Here is an 18,174-nt window from a genome sequence, read left to right as displayed (position 1 = left end):
AGACATCGCTATGCTTTTAAATCCTGGGTTTTAAGTAATGAGTTTAGGAAAGGGAAGGAGCCTCCTCTTCCCCCGAAAAGTTAACCGAGCGCCAACTATTTCTGCACTCTGAACTCACTTTGCAGCAACTGAAGGAAGTCGAAGGAGAAAGTGGGAGGAGGTAAGAGAAACCAGGACATTTTAAAAACAGTCGGGGAGTAAGTGAACTGGGTTTTTCCTGGCCAAACTGGAACAGTTGGTGGACATGCTAGATCTCTCTTGCACAAATGCTCCAACATTTCACAGCTGCAAACTGGGACATGTGTGGCCATGCGACATCAAAGTGCAGTGAAGTTGGCGAAAGTTACGTATGAGGCAGGACAGACAAGCTAGGAGCGTCTGCAGGTTGCTTTTGCCTGAAGCTACTGGGAAGAGCAAGAGTCTTCCTTCTCCTCTCCTCATTGCTGTGTTCATTGAGTGCAAATAACATTTTTGCACTTAGTTTGCAGGAAGGAAAGTAAGCAGAAGTGCTGTTTTCAATTCCACAAATCCACCGACATAAAAATTGAGTTTGCTCCCACTTTACACAGGACTGAAAGTAATGCATCCCAAGTGTTTGAAGCTAAATGGACCCTCCATATCAAGAGGCAATCTACCTCTGAATACTGGCTGCAGTGGACACAGCTCTCCTGACCACTGGGAAGATTAAGATAAGGGATTTGATAGTCATAATCCAGAGAAACAATTTCCCTAAACTCTGACCAACAGGTTACTACTTAAGTATCAGCTTGCATGGGACTTTTTGAGGCCGATGCAAAAAGATATCCTGCAATCGAGACACAAATTTGGTCTCGGATAGTTAAAACCTGGACAGAAATCTCAGCTTGCTATGTGTCTCCATCCTAAGCAAGGATGGTAGTTTAGGGAGGCAGTGTTTATATAGCATGGGGACACTTAGCCATTGGTTTTTACCTTGGATCAAACAGGTACAGCAGAATTTTTCATGGTTTCAAAAGCCTGCAACTCCTGTTTAATTCAAGGCAACAGAGGACAAAACTCTTGGAAATGACAGCCTTTTCTTAGCCTTAATGATTTGATGGTTAACCTGAACTAAAGTAATGTGTGCTGCTTTGGAGACATCACCATTTTGGACTAGCTGGTTGGATCCTAGTCCGAAAAAGGGAATCCTAGTCCAAATCTGGGAATCCTAATCTGAAAAAGGCACTTCTCCAAGCTCTGCTGATTCTGCCTCCCCAATCTGAGAAAGGCGTCATCTGCACTGCAGAAACAGTCCAGTTTGACATGGATTTTACCGCCAAGGCTCAAAGCCATGGAATCCTGGGATTTGTAGTCTTGTGCAATATTTAGCCTCCTCTCTCACAAAGCTCTGGTGCCACAACAAACTACAAATTCCAGAATGGAGCCATAGAGGTTCAAGTGGGGTCAAACTGCATTATTTCTGCAGTGCAGATGAGGCCAAAGAGACATTGCAAACCTTGATCCAATCGATATCGCAAAGGAAGGTGGGGAAAGAAAGGAGTTTCTTGACCTACCCAAGAGCGTCAAGCAGGGCTATGCAGCTGCAGCCTTCCAGATGTTGATGGACTGCAACTCCCAACAACAGCCAATGCTGAAGGATGCTGGGAGGTGCAATCCAACCACATCTGGAGGGCTTTGTTTTGGCCAATCCATCCTTGGGGAAAACTGAGAAAGTGCCTTGGCAGGGTTAGAAGTGAACTTTAAGAAAGCAAAACTAATGGCCACGTAACTTTAAAGCAGACAACAAAGACATTGAAATAGCTAAAGCTTTACTCTGCCTTGGTGCATTCATCAAAATGGAGACCGTGATCAAGAAATATGAAGAAGACTAGGACCTATGATGATCCTATAAATTTCATAGGGTTGTTTTAGGCAAAGGATCCTCAGAGGTGAGGTTTGGCCATTTCCTTCCTCTGAAATAAAGCCTACAGAAGCTAGGAGTCATTGGTCGTCTCCCATCCAAGTACTAACCACAGCTGACCCTTATTAGCTCCCAAGATCAGATGGGATCCAGTGCCTTTAATGTATTCCGGCACGAGGCAGATGTGCCCTCTTGCAAATCTCGCACCCAAAACCCTAAAAATGGGGCATTAACCATCAAATACATGATGACTTCTGGTGCAATTGAAGGCCAAATAGAATAGAATAAACTAAAAACAGGGAGGCAGAGAATGGAGCTTTTTTTCTGATTTGCTGGACCTTTTTTAACACAAAGGGGTTGAAAGCTGCCCCAAAGCATCCCTCGTCCCAAGGGCTGTTTTCACCGATCGACTGATATTAAAGTTTTTCTATCGCTGTATCAAAGCATCTCAGGGCAACAAGGTACCATTCCAATAAATTCAAACTTACTTATTAAACAGTAAAGAATCATTTCAACAGAGGAAAAGTCTAGTTAAAGGTGTGAAAGTAGGAGTGCCCAAGTTTCTAGCCTTGGCATCACTTAAAACTTTTGCCAGGCATTTAGGAACAGTTTGGGCAATGGGCAAAGTGACCCAGGGAATGGAAACAGAGAAAGGGTTGAAAATCGTGGACCATTTCCAGAGACCAACTCTTTGCAAGGCTAGGAATTGGGGGAATACATGAACATTTCATTTTGGGAGACAGGATGCCCCAAGCCAAGTGTCAGTGGCTTTTGCCCCCATTAGAGGGGGAATAGGGGAGAATAAGGCCACTTTTAACCCCACAATGTGGGCACAGTTGGATTTCTTGCCCAGAGGGGCATCAGGGTTGGAGTGTGGGACTAGGACTCTGGGGACCAGGGTTCGAATCCTGGCTTGGCCTTGGAAGTCCTTGGCCAAGTGGCACTCTCTCAGCCTCCTCAAAGGGAAGCCAGTGGCAAAGCTCCTCTCTTCAAATCTGGCTAAGAAGACCCCATGATAGGGATGCCTTTGGTGACACTCTCTCAGCCTCCTCAAAGGGAAGCCAATGGCAAAGCTGCAGAGATCCTGCCAAGGGAAGGATGCCCAGGGTGGCTCCAGCTTTAGGGCCCCCAGAGAAGCCAGGAATGACTTGAAGGCACACAGCAGAGAAGCAGGCTCTCTGCTCTCCCTGACCTGCAGCCAGAGCCCTCTTGAGCAGGGGATGCTGGGAGCTGCAGTCCCCAAAAGCCAACCACAGCCTGGAGGGAGACCCCCAGCTGTCCCCCAAAAGGGGCTCCAGCCCCCCCTGAACCTTCTCCCTGCACTCTGCCCCCATCATCCCCACCTGGAGCTGGACTCACCTGGGAAGAAGAGGAGGAGGAGGAGGAGGAGGGCTGCTGGGGCAGCATCGGGGGCAGCATCGGCGTCCCAGGAAGAAAGGAAGGCAGGCAGCCAGACCCAGGAGGAGCCCAGCCAAGCCCTACACCGAGCCTGACCCCATCCCTGCCTTGAACTCAAGCCCCGCTCCAAACCTTCATCGGACCCCAACCTTGACTCAGACCCTCAATCCTGAACCCAAACCCAGATCCAGACCCTTCATCTGATGAACCCAAAGGGAAACTCAGACCCCAAGAGGACCCCTAACCCACCCCTGACCTCAACCCCAGCCCCCTCCGGAGCAGATGCTGGAGCTGCTGCTGCTGCCTTTCCTGCGGAGATGCGGGGCAGCCTCTGAAAGGAGGACCGCGAAAGAGGAGGAAAAGGAGGAGGAGGAGGAGGAGGAGAGAGGGGCCCCGCCCCCGGCAGCAGGGAGGGAGGGAGGCAGGGAGGCAGGGAGGGGGCGCTCTGCACATGCTCCGGGGCCACGCCGCCCTCCAGCGCTGGGGCATCATGGCCAGGCTCTCCCCCCACATTTGAATGAGAGAACTTGTCCAAGAATTCCCATCCCTGGGAGCAAACACTGATAGCAAAGGGGACTGCAGCCAGGAAAGCAGAGGAAGATTCAGATGAATGGGAAAGAACCAGAGCAGATCCTGAAATGCAAAGCTATTCAACTGAGTACAAAAGTTAGACTCCTCCAAGTCACTGTATTCCTTCTTAGCAGTCTGGATGTGAGAGCTGGACAGTTAAGACAAAAGACAGGAAGAAAATCAATTCACTTGAGAAGTGATGCTGGAAAAGACTACTGAGGATCCCATAGACAGCCAAAAGGACAAACCAATGGGTCCTAGAGCAGATCAAGCCCAACATCTCCCTGGAAGCCAAGAGGACAAAACTTAGGCTGCTGTATTTTGGACACATCAGGAGAAGAGAGGACTCATAAGAAAAAATAATAATGCTGGGAAAGGTGGAGGGAAGGAGAAAGAGAGGAAGGCCACATGCTAAAAGAAAGGACTCTGTTAAGGAGGGGATGGCTGTGAATTCAAAGGACCTGAGCAACAGATACCAATTCCAAGAAGACAAGATTCCCCCTAAAGCATAAGACCCTCCTGAGCATAAGAGGTCTTCCACAGCAGAATGGAGAGAGATGAGAGGGACATCTTTTGGGGTGCTTTGGTGGTGGGTTCCTGCCTGGCTGGGGCTGGACCAGAGGCCCCTTGGGGTCCCTCCCAACTCTGTGGTTCAATGATCTAAGGCCCCAGGGCCTGGCATAGTCCTGGACTGGCAGCCCTAGGGGGGGGGGTCCTGAAGCTCACTTGACCTCCACCTTGGCTAAGGTTAGGGGCACAGGAGCCCCGTGAATGTGGGGGAATCACAAATAACAGACACCTCTCTAGGAATCTCTAGGTCCTCCAGGGCAACTCTGTGGCCATTCTCTGAAGATGCCAGCCACAGATGCTGGCAAAACATCAGGAAGAAACTCTTCTAGAACATGGCCACAGAGCCCCTCAAACCCACAGGAAAACTATGGATGCCAGCCATGAAAGCCTTCAACTTCACATCTGTGGTCCACATCTGCCAGACATTGAGCATAGAGTAGCGCTGGAGGAGCCACAAAAGCCGAGTGGAGAGCTCTCTCTAGGAATCTCCAGGTCCTTCAGTGCAACTTCTGGGTAAAGAGGAGCATAGAGTTGTGCTGGAGGACTTAGATACTCCTAGAAAGAACATATTAATAATAACCCTAGCGGTTGACGGGTCAGAACCAGCCGCCACCAAAGTTTCCATCAGACCATGATCTTCTCCTCTCCTCCTTGCTAAGAGTGAAAGCATGAAAGGGAAAGAAGGTAAAGAGAGATTCAATGGGGGTGGGAGCAGGGATGTGTGTGCAGCAAAGCTTTTGTCTGCGCAGCAGTAATTGGGCCTGACAGATGCAAATAAATACACATCTTCTCCTCCAAGCATGATTGGCAGCACACACCTTATTAATGCAGAGAGATTAGCAGATAATGGACATCTGTCAGCCATAATGACCAAGGACGGCCCGCCGTGTCACCCTGCGCATGATTGACAGGTTGGTGCGTGGGGAAGAGGAGGGGAGGCTGGGAGCCACGTGGGGTGGGGGGCGCGTGCATACCTCCGGACGCAGCTTGGGATGGGAAGCGAGTTCAGAACACTTTGTTGGTGTTGTTAGAGGTCCTTGAGTCAACTCCGACTCATGGCGAATGAGACATCTCCAAGAATCCCTCTTCTCCACTGCATTTTTGTCCAGATTCTGCAATAAGCAGAATTGGGATGATGGGGGATACAGTGGCCTGGACCACTGCAAAAGCAAACTGCTGCATCCTCTCCTAGCCCTTGTTTTTCCTCATTACTAACTCCAATGTTGCATTGACCATATGTTTCCCAGTTTTTATCTGTGAAATGATGGGTATATACTGCCTGGTGGTGGAGTCTCCTTCTTTGGAGGCTTTTAAACAGAGGCTGGATGGCCATCTGTCCCAAGGGCGGCTTCCATTGTGTATTCCTGCAGGGCAGGAAAATGGGGTGGAGTGGATGGCCCTTTGGGTCCCTTCCAGCTTTAGGATTCTTCATGCACCCATACCTTCCTACATATTTGCAGAGATTTCTACGAAATAAGGTTATTTGAGCTCAGTCAAACAGGCTAAGCTGCCTAAATACCCCAAAGGCACCAGGTCCTGTCTGATTTGGAAAGCTAAGGCAAGCCCCTGGTTAGGACTTGGATGGGAGACCACCAACAAATCTGAGGTGCTGAAGGCTACATTTCAGAGGAAGGAACTGGCAAAAACCAATGACATTTGTGGGGTTGCCATCAGTTAAGATGAAACTTGAAGACATGTGCATAGACACAGAGTCAAATGCACAGGGAGGGAGGGATGTGGTGATGCCAGGCAGGCATGTGGGGAGGGGATGTGGGGCTGTGGATTCTGTCTCAGGAAGCCCCCCCCCCCCATAGATCCTGGAGGGACTAGGCCCAAATTTGACCTGTGGCTCGGCTGGGAAGGCCTTTGACTCTGGCTGAGGCACGGCTGTCAATCAGGCGGTTTCCAATCCATGTCAGAGCATCCCTGGAGGCTCCTGCGGCTGCTGCATAACCAATGCGCCAGCTTCCAGACACCTCCAGTTGCTGACATGCGCCTGACCCCAGTTAACTCTTCCATGGCTCAGGTAAAGGCTGGCAGAGCAGCGATGCACCTCCTGGACGGCTCTGGCATTAATGTGGTGAGTCCCATAGCCAGCCCCAGGGAGCAAGACAGCGGCTCCTCCGGTTCCTCATTCAGAGGTTTGCCAATATTCTTCCTCCCTGGCACAGTTGGAGAGTTGGGTTTGCAAACATGTGCGCAGTTTGAGAGCCGGCATGGCGCAGCTGTTTGAGTGTGGGACAGCAACTCTGGAGACTTGGGTTCGAGTCTCAGCTCAGCTATGAAACCCACTTGGGCAAGTGACATGGTCAGCCTCAGGGGAAGGCAATGGCAAACTCCTCTGAACAGATCTTGCCAAGAAAAACCCAGGATAGGTTCGCCTTAGGGTTTCCATAAGTCAGAAATGACTTGAAGGCACACAACAACAAGTCTAAGGATTCAGCCTGTTTTTCCAGTAGCTGTTCCAAGACTTATTGCACATGCTCAGGAACACTCTTTTGCCTCACATTCCCAGCTCCAAGCACTAACTTTGGTGTTGAGGCTACAGCCTAGTGGTGTGGATTTAAATGCAGCAAGCTAAGGATATATGAAAGGAAAAGGCACTCTAATTTTAATGGTTTCAGAGACTCAGCTGTGTTAAGTCTGTTTTAGTACCCAAAGAAAAGACATCAAGGAATGCAATAACACCTTTGAGGAGAGCCAGCATGGTGTAGTAGTTTGAGTGTTGGCGGCTACAATTCTGGAGACTAGGGTTCGAATCCTCACTCAGCCATGGAAGCCCAGTGAGTGACCCTGGTCAAGTCACACTCTCTCAGCCTCAGGGAAAGGCAAATACAACCCCCCTCGAACAAATCTTGCCAAGAAAACCCCATAGAGTTAGGTTTGCCATAAGTCAAAAATGACTAGAAGGCACACAACAACAACTTTGCAACTAACTAGAGAGGAGAGACATACACTCTTACAGACTCCGTTCATTGTGACATTTGACGAAGTGGGTCTGAAGCCAAGAAATGCTAGAAATTTCTTCTTCCCAGTTAAGGTTCCTACTGGATTTAGGTGTGGTTTTAATGTAAAGTAGGGATGTTGCTTGGGGAGCGAGCAGAGACAGATCAGCCCACTTCAAGGGGTGCAAAAGGAAGGCATTGCCCCCCATAAATATTCTGTCCACCCAATGAATTTTTCCTTCGGTCCCAGATTTCTGCATTACTGAGAGGAAGACATGAGAAGCTTGCACACTTAGAGCTTTTCTATATGCTGTGTTTGCATTCCCTTGGGAACTCTGCCTGGCCCTTCTGATGCCTTCCCTGCATCCCTAAATGCTCAAATCCATTCTAAGTTACTGTCAGGCTAGACATTTGGGGACAGAAATCAAACTTAACCGGGGAGTCAAATTCCTCCTGTTCCTTGCTAGCCTCTAGTCTCAGTAAGAGGCTAGGAAAACTACATGAAATTAATACATCAAATGTACCTCTTGCTAGAGTTTCCTATTTGTAATCCAGATGTTAACCTGTTCTCCTTCACTGGCCCAGTTGCAAAACAGAGCAATGGTGCCATCTGCTGTGAAGCAGGATTACTGACCCGCTCCAGGAAAAATGGAAAAGCCATGCTCTGTTGTTGTGTGCCTTCAAGCCAATCCCAGCCTATGCTGACTCCAAGGGGTTTTCTGGGGCTGAGCAGTGATTCAAACCCTGGTCTCCAAAGACATAATCTGTAGTGCTCAAACCACTACTCCACTACTGGAACACATGCAGCAGGTAAGCTGTGTTGGCCATTTAGTAAACGCATGCATGTTTTCTGGATTGTGAGATACCGCATTGTAGCTGCAACAGGGGAACCCTGAAGAGGGAGCCCATGGACTTGGACCTTCAACCAAAGTAAAACAATTTTTTAATTCTCAAATTTGGACCGGATTGGCATGTTTTACCTCAACACCTACCCAAATGTTCCTGATGCACAAACAGGGAGACTTCTTGTCCTCTGTCTACAAAGAGGCCTGTAGCTTCACAGGAGCAGAGACATATTGGATTGCAAAAGAGGGTTCCCTGGTGAGATGCAAAAAGGATTTTAATTCCCTGGACTTTGCCCAATTGCCTCCAGAGGAGGAGTAGCCAGCCTGCTAAAGATACCCTCCCCATACCATCCTAACTAAGGACAGAAACAACAAAATGCGGGCATCTGACTAACACATTGACAGCGTAGCGCATTGGTTTGAGTGTTGGACTATAACTCTGAAGACCAGGGTTCGATTCCCAGCTGAACCATGAAACCCACTGGGTGACCTTGGGCAAGTCACACTCTCTCAGCCTCAGGGCAAACCTTCACTGAACAAAAATCCTGCCAAGAAAAACCCAGGATAGGTTTGCCTTAGGTCAGAAGTGACCAAGTCACACAACCAACTTCTTCAGAGGGGACTTCTGTGGGAGTGTGCTGCCATCTGCTGGATTCTAAATTTTCTGCACTCAAGATTTTAAAGCAAACTTTTTGGATTCCCTCCTCGAAGGAAAAGGATGGGAGCCAGGGATAAAGAGGCAGATGCCCAGGGTTTTCTTGAAGACCCCAGGCCTCAAAGGCAGCAGTAAACACATATAGGCTGCCATGATGGGTTATGGTTGTCCATCACTGGGGCTGGCAAGAGGACCACGCAACTTCATTATTGCAACGGCTCTGTTGGCTGTCCATCCCTTTTGGAAACCAAAGTACAGTTGGCCCTCCACATTTGCAGCTTTGACTTTTGCTGATTTGATTACTTGCAGTTTTGGTTAATATGTAAGGGCTGTTCGACAGTGGAACACACTCCTTCCTCGGAGTGTAGCGGAGTCTCCTTCCTTGGAGGTCTTCAGAGGCTGAATGGCCACCTGTCAATGGGGATGCTTTGGTTGTGATTTCCTGCATGGCAGAATGGGGTTGGAGTCTTCTACGTTCTCTAGGAATCTCTAAGTCCTCCAGTGCAATTCTGCTGGAAATTAACAATAGAGTTGTGCTGCAGAACCTAGAAGTTCCTAGATAAAGCTCTTCTCTAGGCACTTCTAGATTCTCCAGCACGATTCTAGGATCAGCTTCTGGCAGGTGTTGGCCATAGAGTTGCACTGGAGGACCTGGAGATTGCTAGAGATAATAAGAATAGTGTTGTTGGAGTCCTTCACCCCTGACCCTGCTAATGTGGAGGGCTTGTTCGGTGAGAGTAAGGAAAAGGTCTTTCTCAGGGGCTGCTCCCAGACTTTCATACTCCCCAACATTTCACAGATGAAAACCAGGACACAGGTAGCCAAAAGCAACACCAGAGTGTGGTCTGATGGGAAATGGACAGGGAAGGCAGGAGAGGCTGTAGGACTTTGCTTTTGCCAGGGCCTACTGGGAAGAGGAAGATTCCAACCCCTTATCTTCTCTAACTCTCTGCTGAATGAATGAAGTACTTTTGCACTTTGAACTCAAGTTTGCAGCAACTCAGGTAAGTGGCACACCAAAGTGGAAAAGAGAGATGGAGACACCTTCAAAGCAGTTGAAAAAGTGGGATGACAGAAGATCAATTGGGATTCCCTCTGCTGACAAGTTGGGGGGTATGGTCTCCTTCCACTGGCAAGGGACTACGTGCAATGAGCTTTTAACAGTGTGCAGTGCTATTTCCCCCAATATTGTCTTTTATGGATATTATAATGTGTAAATGTGTGCGTACACATGTTGGCAACCCTAAGGAGGGCCTAGCCTGGGGTTTTCTTGCCAAGATTTGTTCAGAGGTTTGCCATTGCCTTCCTCAAGAGCCTGAAGGAACATCAAACACTGGATGTCTTTCTGGAGTTCCAACTCTTGTGGATTTGTGGGGCTGCGATTCCACTTTGTAGATTTGCCTTTGTGGAATTCCAGCTCTATCCATCCATGTTCATTGCATATAGTTCACATGGTGAGCTTGGTAGCACAAGATATGTCAAGAAAAATAAGGATATGTGAAAGAGATGAGACCAGCACCTTTGTGAAAACTTCACCGAACGTCTTTTTCAACCAAGACCAGAAACCATTTTTTGCTCCACCAGGTGTATTGTTGGACCAATTTCCTTACCTTCCATTGCTTTTCACTATCAGGAATGGACAGTGTTATTTAAGACTGTGTTGTCTGAAAGAGAGGACAAAAGTGGATATACATGAAAGGTTTCCACTGTCCAGAAGACTCAGAACTTTATTCATGGAATATTACGCATTTCTCCAGTGGAGAGGAATGTAACGGGAGTCTCAGATAGCTTCGACTCAATGGGAAATACTCCACTTTGGGCATCACACAATCCTCTGCTGGACACATGCTTCTCCATAGCTGCCTTCGTGGGCCTTGGACTTTTCCTAATCCCACCCACACTATTGTGTTTGGATGATCATTTGCTGCAGTGCTACTCAAAGTTGTGGTTTGTAGAACAGTGTTGGTCTCCAAGCCATTGGCTGCTAGTCCCCAAAGGCCACAAATATGGTACCAGTGACTGGGTACACTGGAAAAATTGCTGGCTTCCTACCTAAGATACACTTCAAAACCTCCTGGAGAGAGTATTTTATACAACCTCAAAATCTAAGTGGATGTAGATTTTCCGTTTCAATGTTGTGCGCGTATGTATTTGTGTTCTTTGAGGTGTGTGTGTGCTCCAGCACAGCAATTGTAGAGATCCTGGAGGCAGAAAACCCACTCAAGTTGCCCACTCCAGATTGCCAGAAGTCAGGATATTTTTTTTCCAGGGGACAGAAAATACAGTGGTCCCTTGTTCTCCGCTGGAGTTTGGTTCCAGGACCCCTCGTGGACACCAAAATCCATGGATGCTGAAGTCCCATTATATACAGTGACAAAGTAAAGTGGCATCCCTTATATAAAACAGCAAAATCAAGGCTTGCTTTTTGGAATGCATATATATTTTTGAATCTTTTCAAGCTGCAGATGGTTGAATCCATGGATAATGAATCCACGGATTTGGAGGGCTGACTGTAAATGGGTTTGGATTTGGCCTGAGTGTATACAGTACTTCCCCAGGGACAGATCAGCAAGTCAGTGACAGATTACAAACCATGGGTTTTATGGTGGGAATCCTAGTTCTGGGCCCCCATTTAGAAAAGACCAATCATTTGGCAGCTGTTTGGTAATTAATTCTGCCTCTGGGTAAAAAAATCAGCCTTGGCAATGCGTCTTTCTCTAGGTGCCTTGTACTCTCTCCTACTGAACTCTCCCCAAATAACAGCAAAGTGTTAAGATGCAGGTGCCTACCATCAGCAGAGAAGTTGTGAGGAGCCGAGACTCTTTCCTAGCCAAAAAAGAGGACAGGCAGATTAAAACAAAGGAAGATGGTTGCAACCTGCGCCGCCATGAGTTGGGGTTCCTCCCCGCCTCTCGGTTCTTTGTACTCCATTCTTCTAACTCTCTCCGCAGTGCTAGGGTTCCCCTACCGGGCTGCAAGATAGCCTGCAGCTAGCCAGCCTTTTCTCTAGAGGAGACAAAGAAGCAGAAGGAAAACAAAGCGTTGTGGTGGGGGAAGAGAGCATAGAAAGCACATGAGCCAAAGAAAAGGCACATGGGTGGGTTTGGAGGGAATCGTTCCTCTCTTTTTGTTTTGTACAAGATTGATTTATTAACTATGATACATATCACGTAAGGCCTTTAAGTTTTTACACCATTCCCAATGAGACACATACAATACTCTGTAGCAAATACATGATTTTTTTTCCTTTTAAACTCAGCAGAAAAGGGGCTTTTTACTTCTTTGTTTGCCCAGAGCTTTCAACATTATCATGCACTAATTGGATTGGCCTGGGATGGGGAGCGGAAAAGGAAAGGCGGGAGAAGGGAGAACCACAAAATTGTTAAAAATGTCCTTTAAAAGAAGCATTTAAAAAAAGGAAACATATTCTATCACCAATAACGCAAGGATGTTGTTAGGCTCCTAAAAATACAGAGAAATACATTATACTTTACATACAGATCTTTCAGGAGGGGAAAAAAATTGTACGCTTCCATGAAGAATGATTTGGGCACATACTTAGCTGGAACTACTAAAACATTTTTATGACCATTAATATTTATGTTTTCTTCTTCTTCAATTAAAAAAAAGTTAATTCAACATATATAGAGATCATTTTACATGTGAAAATACAAGTACCGGGGGAGGGAGGGGAATATAAGCTGAGTGCAGAACTAAATCCAACTTTTCAGGACAAGTTTTATTCCCATACAATTTGAGAGACAGACAGGGCTCTTCTTCTTTTTAATGTACATAGGGGGAAAAATTAAGGATTGGTTTTTTTATTTAAACAATAACTTATGCCCTGCGTGGAACTACATTTAAAATACAATATTTCTATTGCATTTCAATTTTACAAATAAAATAAAATAAAACGGGAGAGTTAAACCTAAGAGGTAAACTATGACCTATTACACAGGTGGTGCGGGGCACGGATCCCCGCCACTTCATCCCAAACCTCCTCTGAAATTGTACAGCAGACTAACTGAGCTGAACGGAGTTGCAGTCCAGGCAGACAGACAGAGCTTCTGGGCTGCTGGCGGTCACTGCGCTTGGCCTGTGGGCCAAAGCACATCCTAAAGGCTAGGTGAAAGACAGATGAGAAACGAAAATCAGACGTAGTAAGGGGAGGGGGTGTCAGAGAAAGCTAAGCCAGGCTTTGAACGACTGATGCTGAGCCATTGAAAGGATCCAGATCAAGAACTCTCCCTCTAGGGAACCGTCCAAAACCGCATGCGTGTGTCAGCTGGCAAATCAGTGCTGTCAAGAAACAGGTTGCCATCTTGAAAGCCTTGACATCTCAGTTGTGTTCAAAATATAGGAACGGATCGATTTAGTGTTATTTTCAAAAGAAAGGCGAGTGACACAGATTTGCTGTGCGCCTCACAACATAAACACCACCACAGAGCAGCAAAGCCCAGTGTGATTCCAGTAAAGGAAAGACGTAGCAGATCTCACAGGGTTCTATGAGAATGCCCCAGAGAAAATGGTCCAATCTGTGCAAATGAACAAGCATTCTGCTCCTTCCACGGATGTCAAAGATGCCAATGGGTGAGGGGCATGGAGGGAGAGAGCTTTCTGCAAAGAAAGCCAGAGTGTAGCTGGACTCTTTTGTGTTCTTCATTCTTCAGTGACATGGATTCCCCAACCCCAGTCTATATGACACCCCACACAGTTGTCTGGATTTCTTATCTCAACTGTGGACAAGGAACATTTGGGCAGCATATAAGTGATGTCAGATCGGTGCAGACATTGTAAACAAGACACTGGTGTGCACACAAGGGATGCTAATCCTTGGGTAGTGGCAAGGAGTGGAGATATCAACCCCTTTAGCATGTAGTGACTAGCCTCAAAGATCCCCTAGTAACTGAGGAGATTTAGGTAGTTTTAACTTTTTTTCTTTGTGGGAAATGAGAAGGGGGAATGAGATTTACTCATTCAAAGTGGGCACCAGAAGTCACCTAATGCAAAATAAGGAATGGTCACGAGCACATGCAACTTCTGCTATGCACCCACAATATGCAGGCACACCTCCCCTGCTAGTCCCAATGATGAACCTAATTTCTCCAGCTGTCTTGAAAGATTACCAGAGTCCCATAAGGAACTGGGAAGGGGAAATCCACTTTTCGACTCTACATACAGAGCAGACTTTCTTAGCTCACCACATCTAGGAAATGAGGCAGGACCAGACTGAAACACATCTCTCCATATGTCTGCTTCCTCTTTCAAGCGTAAAAACTCAGGTTAGAATCACAAGGCCACAGAGTTTGGCAGCTAAAGAGAACCAGCCCAGCGTGCACCAATGCTTTATGTCCATCCACCCAAGTTCTGTTTTCAGAGTGGGTGCATGATGGGGAGGGAAGAACCACGGCCTCCAAAGCACAACAGTAGCTGGACGTTAGTTGGCAGCAATCGCATTGTGTGAATGGCTACAGGCCATCAGGTTGCAGAGGATCCAGACAAGCAGCAAACAGAACTATGTCCTGCATTGAATAAACCTCTCCATGATGGAGGTTATGACAGCAAACAGCCCCAAATCCCAACAGTTGTTAGTAAGAGATCTTTTGGAGGGAGATGCTTACCATCAGACCCTTTGAGAAGGCACAGAAGCACACCGTGCAGAAACAAAAGTACCCTATCCCAAGCAGAAAACAACAACGCCACTTTCTCACAGGAACCCAATGGATACTAGTCCAAGATCACCCCTCAGCACAGGAGAAGTGACCCTCATCTTGGTCAGGTGGGAGATCCGAGGGGAATTTTTCCAGCCCTATTATTATCCCTCTCCTTCCCTACCCCTGTGGGATACTGTCTGAATCCTCTGAAGGAAGCTGGGATATTCTACCTTCCTTTTAACAGTCTCAAATAAACCAAAGGTGTTTCAGTTATTTACACAAAAGCTCAATTTTTAACACATGAGAATATAAAACTGGGGGGAGGGGGTGCTTGCAAGGGATGCTTTCAGGCACACGATCCTGACACAATACAATTTTTAAAATGTGATTCTCAAGTAAAAGTAGTACATAATTCAGCTTATTTATAGGAGAGTCAGCTTGCTGAAGACAGGGCTCTTAAATCCCAGAAAAGAGCAGAATGAAGGTAGAGTTTGATTTAGGAAAGGATTGGGTTTTCTCCATCCCCCCCCCCACCCCCAAACACAGTGTAACACAAACATCCTTGAAATGCCAAAACCAGCAATAAACCACAGGTTCTCCTTTAAAGTGCGAAGAGACAGAAAGGATGGCATAGGGATTACTCCCTTGTGTCTTCCTAGTGGTACCGTGGAAACTCTGGTTAGAACTGCCCTGCTATCAAGACGGTGCAGACCTTACCCCTTCCTTCCTTTCCCCCTCATTCTCTCTCTTTCACACACATAGGGCACTGCTGCCATACGGCCACCATTTAGTTACATGGTGTCTGCATGGAAGAAATATCACCTGGCTCTCCTAGTGGTTCACGTCTAGCTCTTCCCTGTACAGGAACCCTACACAAGACGTAAGGAAACAAGCCCAGGTAAGGTAGGCAGCACAGCCAAGTGTACTTCATGACACACAAGAGCCCGGCCTAGGAAACAAGGGGGAAGACCACAGATTTAAGAGGCTGATAGGAACATACAGTGGCTTCAAGTGTAGGTAAAGGGGAAGAGACAAGTGCACTGTGCATGGGAACACCAAATAGTTGAGCCAGAGCACAGACTTCTCTGCATGCACAAGTGTCAGCATGTAGGCTGAATGGAAAGAGAGTGGAAGGAGGGTGCTTAGAAGATGCTCAGGAACAGTATATAAACAAGGCTCACATGCCGCATTTGTTAACACACTGATCATTTCCAGTGGTGCTGGCATGGCAGGTAATCCTAGCAGTTAAGATTTGGCCTCAAAGTTTTTAGCAAGCTGCCACCAAATTTAGCCTCCCATGAAATCTAGTCACTTTCCAAGCCTCCTCCAATGTCACAGGTGTCATGTGAGAATTCATGCCCTGAGCAGCCCAATGTGAGACTGGATTGGGAATCATCTTCCCTGATGCCCATAGGCCATTTTCAGGTCTGGCATGAAATGGTCAGAAACATCAGATGAGAAGATTGGGGGGGGGGGGGGGGGGGGAGAGGTAACAAGGTGTGTGTGTTCCTTTTTAACAAGTATATCCAGCTACGTTCTGGGCCTCCAAAACACTTACTTACTCATCTGCTCCAGAAGACCACAGTGACAAGGTTACAAGGGGCTTTCAAAACAGTTCTGCTGTGCTCTTCTTCTGGTCCCATCTTCTCCAACTAAGGACTGGGTGGAGGAAGAAGTTACAGGCTCACACTTCATTTAATTCCAGCATCATGTTTTACACTTTGAAACACTGGCAACATTTTCGAAAAAGCTGTGGTTAAAGCCACTTTGCTTGCTTCTAACCCCATGTCTGTGCCCCCCTCACACACGCACACAAAACAACAATAGTTTCTTTGCCAACACGCTGTGTGCCAAAGGACTGAAATTTCATGTCAGACAAGAAAGCCTTGACTTTGTAAAATTTGCACATGCGCACACACACATACTTGTCTCTCTTCTTTCTCCTCTGTTAAGTGCTAACACCAATATTCTGATCGGAGGGAGGAGGAGGAAGGGTAACCACAGATATGTTGCAATTTGTCAAATGAAGACAGCAGAACCTGCCAGACCAAACCTGGACTCCCTCAAACCCCCACCCCACCCCACCCTACCCCCCACCAGGGAAACTCTGCCATGCACAAATTCTCTGCACAAGTAAAAAGGAGCGAAAGTCCCACACAACCTTGCCAGATTAAAAACAGCCGAACCAGCACATGATGGGAATGCCCCATTTCTCTAGGGTTCCTCGTTCATTTCAAGAGGGAGCTTCCTTCCCACTTTGATTGGCCATTATTTAAGAGTCAAGAGAAAGTTACATTCCAGCCTTGCTGAAACATAAAACGCTTTTCTTTCAGAAGCGTTGGTCCAGACCTTCTGAGCTGCTAGGCTGGGATGGTGCGACTTGGGCCTGAGCTGAAATTATGGTCCTCCGCAAGATGGTCGAGATGTCCAGCACTGCAGGGGAGGCCTCAATTACAGCTTGTGGAATGTGTTGCTGGGGAGGAGCTCTTACTCCTGTCTAGCAGCACCCCTCTGTTCATGCACAGGCCAAAGAGAAGGAGGGACAGGAGAGATCCCCAAATACTCATCTGAAGCCAACAGACTAAGACTCCATCCTCTGAACTTGACAATGTTCCCATGAGTCCCACGGTTTTGCTTGGGTCGGAATTGATCTTGATTGAACAGAACCAGCACTGAAAGAGAGAGGTCCGTATCTTCCCTGTTCAGGGGAAGGTCCTACTCTGCCCTCGATCCAGCAGGCCCTTCAGCACCAGGCACTGAGGCAGAACCAAGGCTTCACACATGTCCAATGCTTCAACTTGCCGCTGCTCTATCAGGCCACAGAGTGGAATGGGGAGAGAGAGAGCCAAGCGATGCCAAGGCTGAGTTTCCAGTCTCTGTTCTGCACGTGAGAACAGCAGTAGACTTCTGCTTTCTCCTGCACCCAAGTTCACAGTGTGTGCTGCTCAGCTTGAAGCTGGGGTGGAAGAAGGGGCTGGAGAGGAGACTGCGGTGAGGGAGGAGGAGTCTGTGGAGGGGATGGCTGGGCCATGATAGGTGTGGAGGACAGGAAAGGCGTGCTGGCAGGAATGGCAGAGGGAGAGCTGGGCATGGCACCGGGAGGCTCAATGATGGGCCGATTGTAGAAAAAGAAGGGGCATTGCTGGATGAAGAGTTCTATGATTGTCTGATAAATGCGTGTGGCAGTTAGCGCATCCATGGTACTGAAGTCAGGCCTCATCAAGGTAGGCCAGAAGCAAATGGAGAGGTTCTCACTTGTCATCAAATTGGTTCTGTTGTTGTGGCTCACTCTGTAAGACAAGGAGACAGCACCACACATTGTTAGCCAGGCCTACTCACAATCACAAAAGGGGCCAAGGAACTCTTCAAACATATACAACCACCACTCTAAACAATGCCAATGTACAACCAAAGAGGACAGTCCACAGATACTGTGCATTCAAGAGCTGTTGGTTAGCCTATCCTTCACCCCACACCCCAGAGCTACTGCCTTTCCTTGTATCTGTGGCTGCTGGCATATGTAGTAAGTAGGGAAACAGCACTATATACTGTGATGCTGGTAGTTATCTGAAGAGGAAGGATAAGGCATATGTGCAATGCAGGTGGAGGAGAAAAGACAGAGCCAGAAAAGAGGGGCCTTTGCTGGCTGTTCATGGAC

The 18,174-nt window shown here is 47.5% G+C and overlaps 2 protein-coding genes across 3 annotated transcripts in view; both read right to left on the bottom strand.

Moving 5' to 3' along the window:
- NPAS1 (neuronal PAS domain protein 1) overlaps positions 1-3,262 on the bottom strand; it is a 51,358-nt gene extending 48,096 nt beyond the window's left edge. Inside the window, exon 1 of the mRNA XM_089478814.1 lies at positions 3,239-3,262. The gene's annotated coding sequence lies outside the window, so the exon portion shown is untranslated. The remainder of the gene's footprint in view (positions 1-3,238) is intronic.
- An 8,726-nt stretch (positions 3,263-11,988) lies between these two features.
- ARHGAP35 (Rho GTPase activating protein 35) overlaps positions 11,989-18,174 on the bottom strand; it is a 61,683-nt gene continuing 55,497 nt past the window's right edge. For both annotated transcript variants that reach the window (XM_089479388.1, XM_089479389.1), the window contains exon 7: positions 11,989-17,806. In XM_089479388.1, coding sequence (XP_089335514.1) covers positions 17,446-17,806 — 361 coding nt within the window. In that variant the 3' untranslated portion in view covers positions 11,989-17,445. The remainder of the gene's footprint in view (positions 17,807-18,174) is intronic.

This window comes from Sceloporus occidentalis, unplaced genomic scaffold (genome assembly GCF_023333645.1).
Source record: "Sceloporus occidentalis isolate IW3139 unplaced genomic scaffold, rSceOcc1.0.p SCAF_13, whole genome shotgun sequence".
NCBI classification, from domain to species: Eukaryota; Metazoa; Chordata; class Lepidosauria; order Squamata; family Phrynosomatidae; genus Sceloporus; species Sceloporus occidentalis.
The sequence above is the reverse complement of the archived record's forward strand: the minus strand, read 5'-3'. Positions and strand labels throughout refer to the sequence as shown.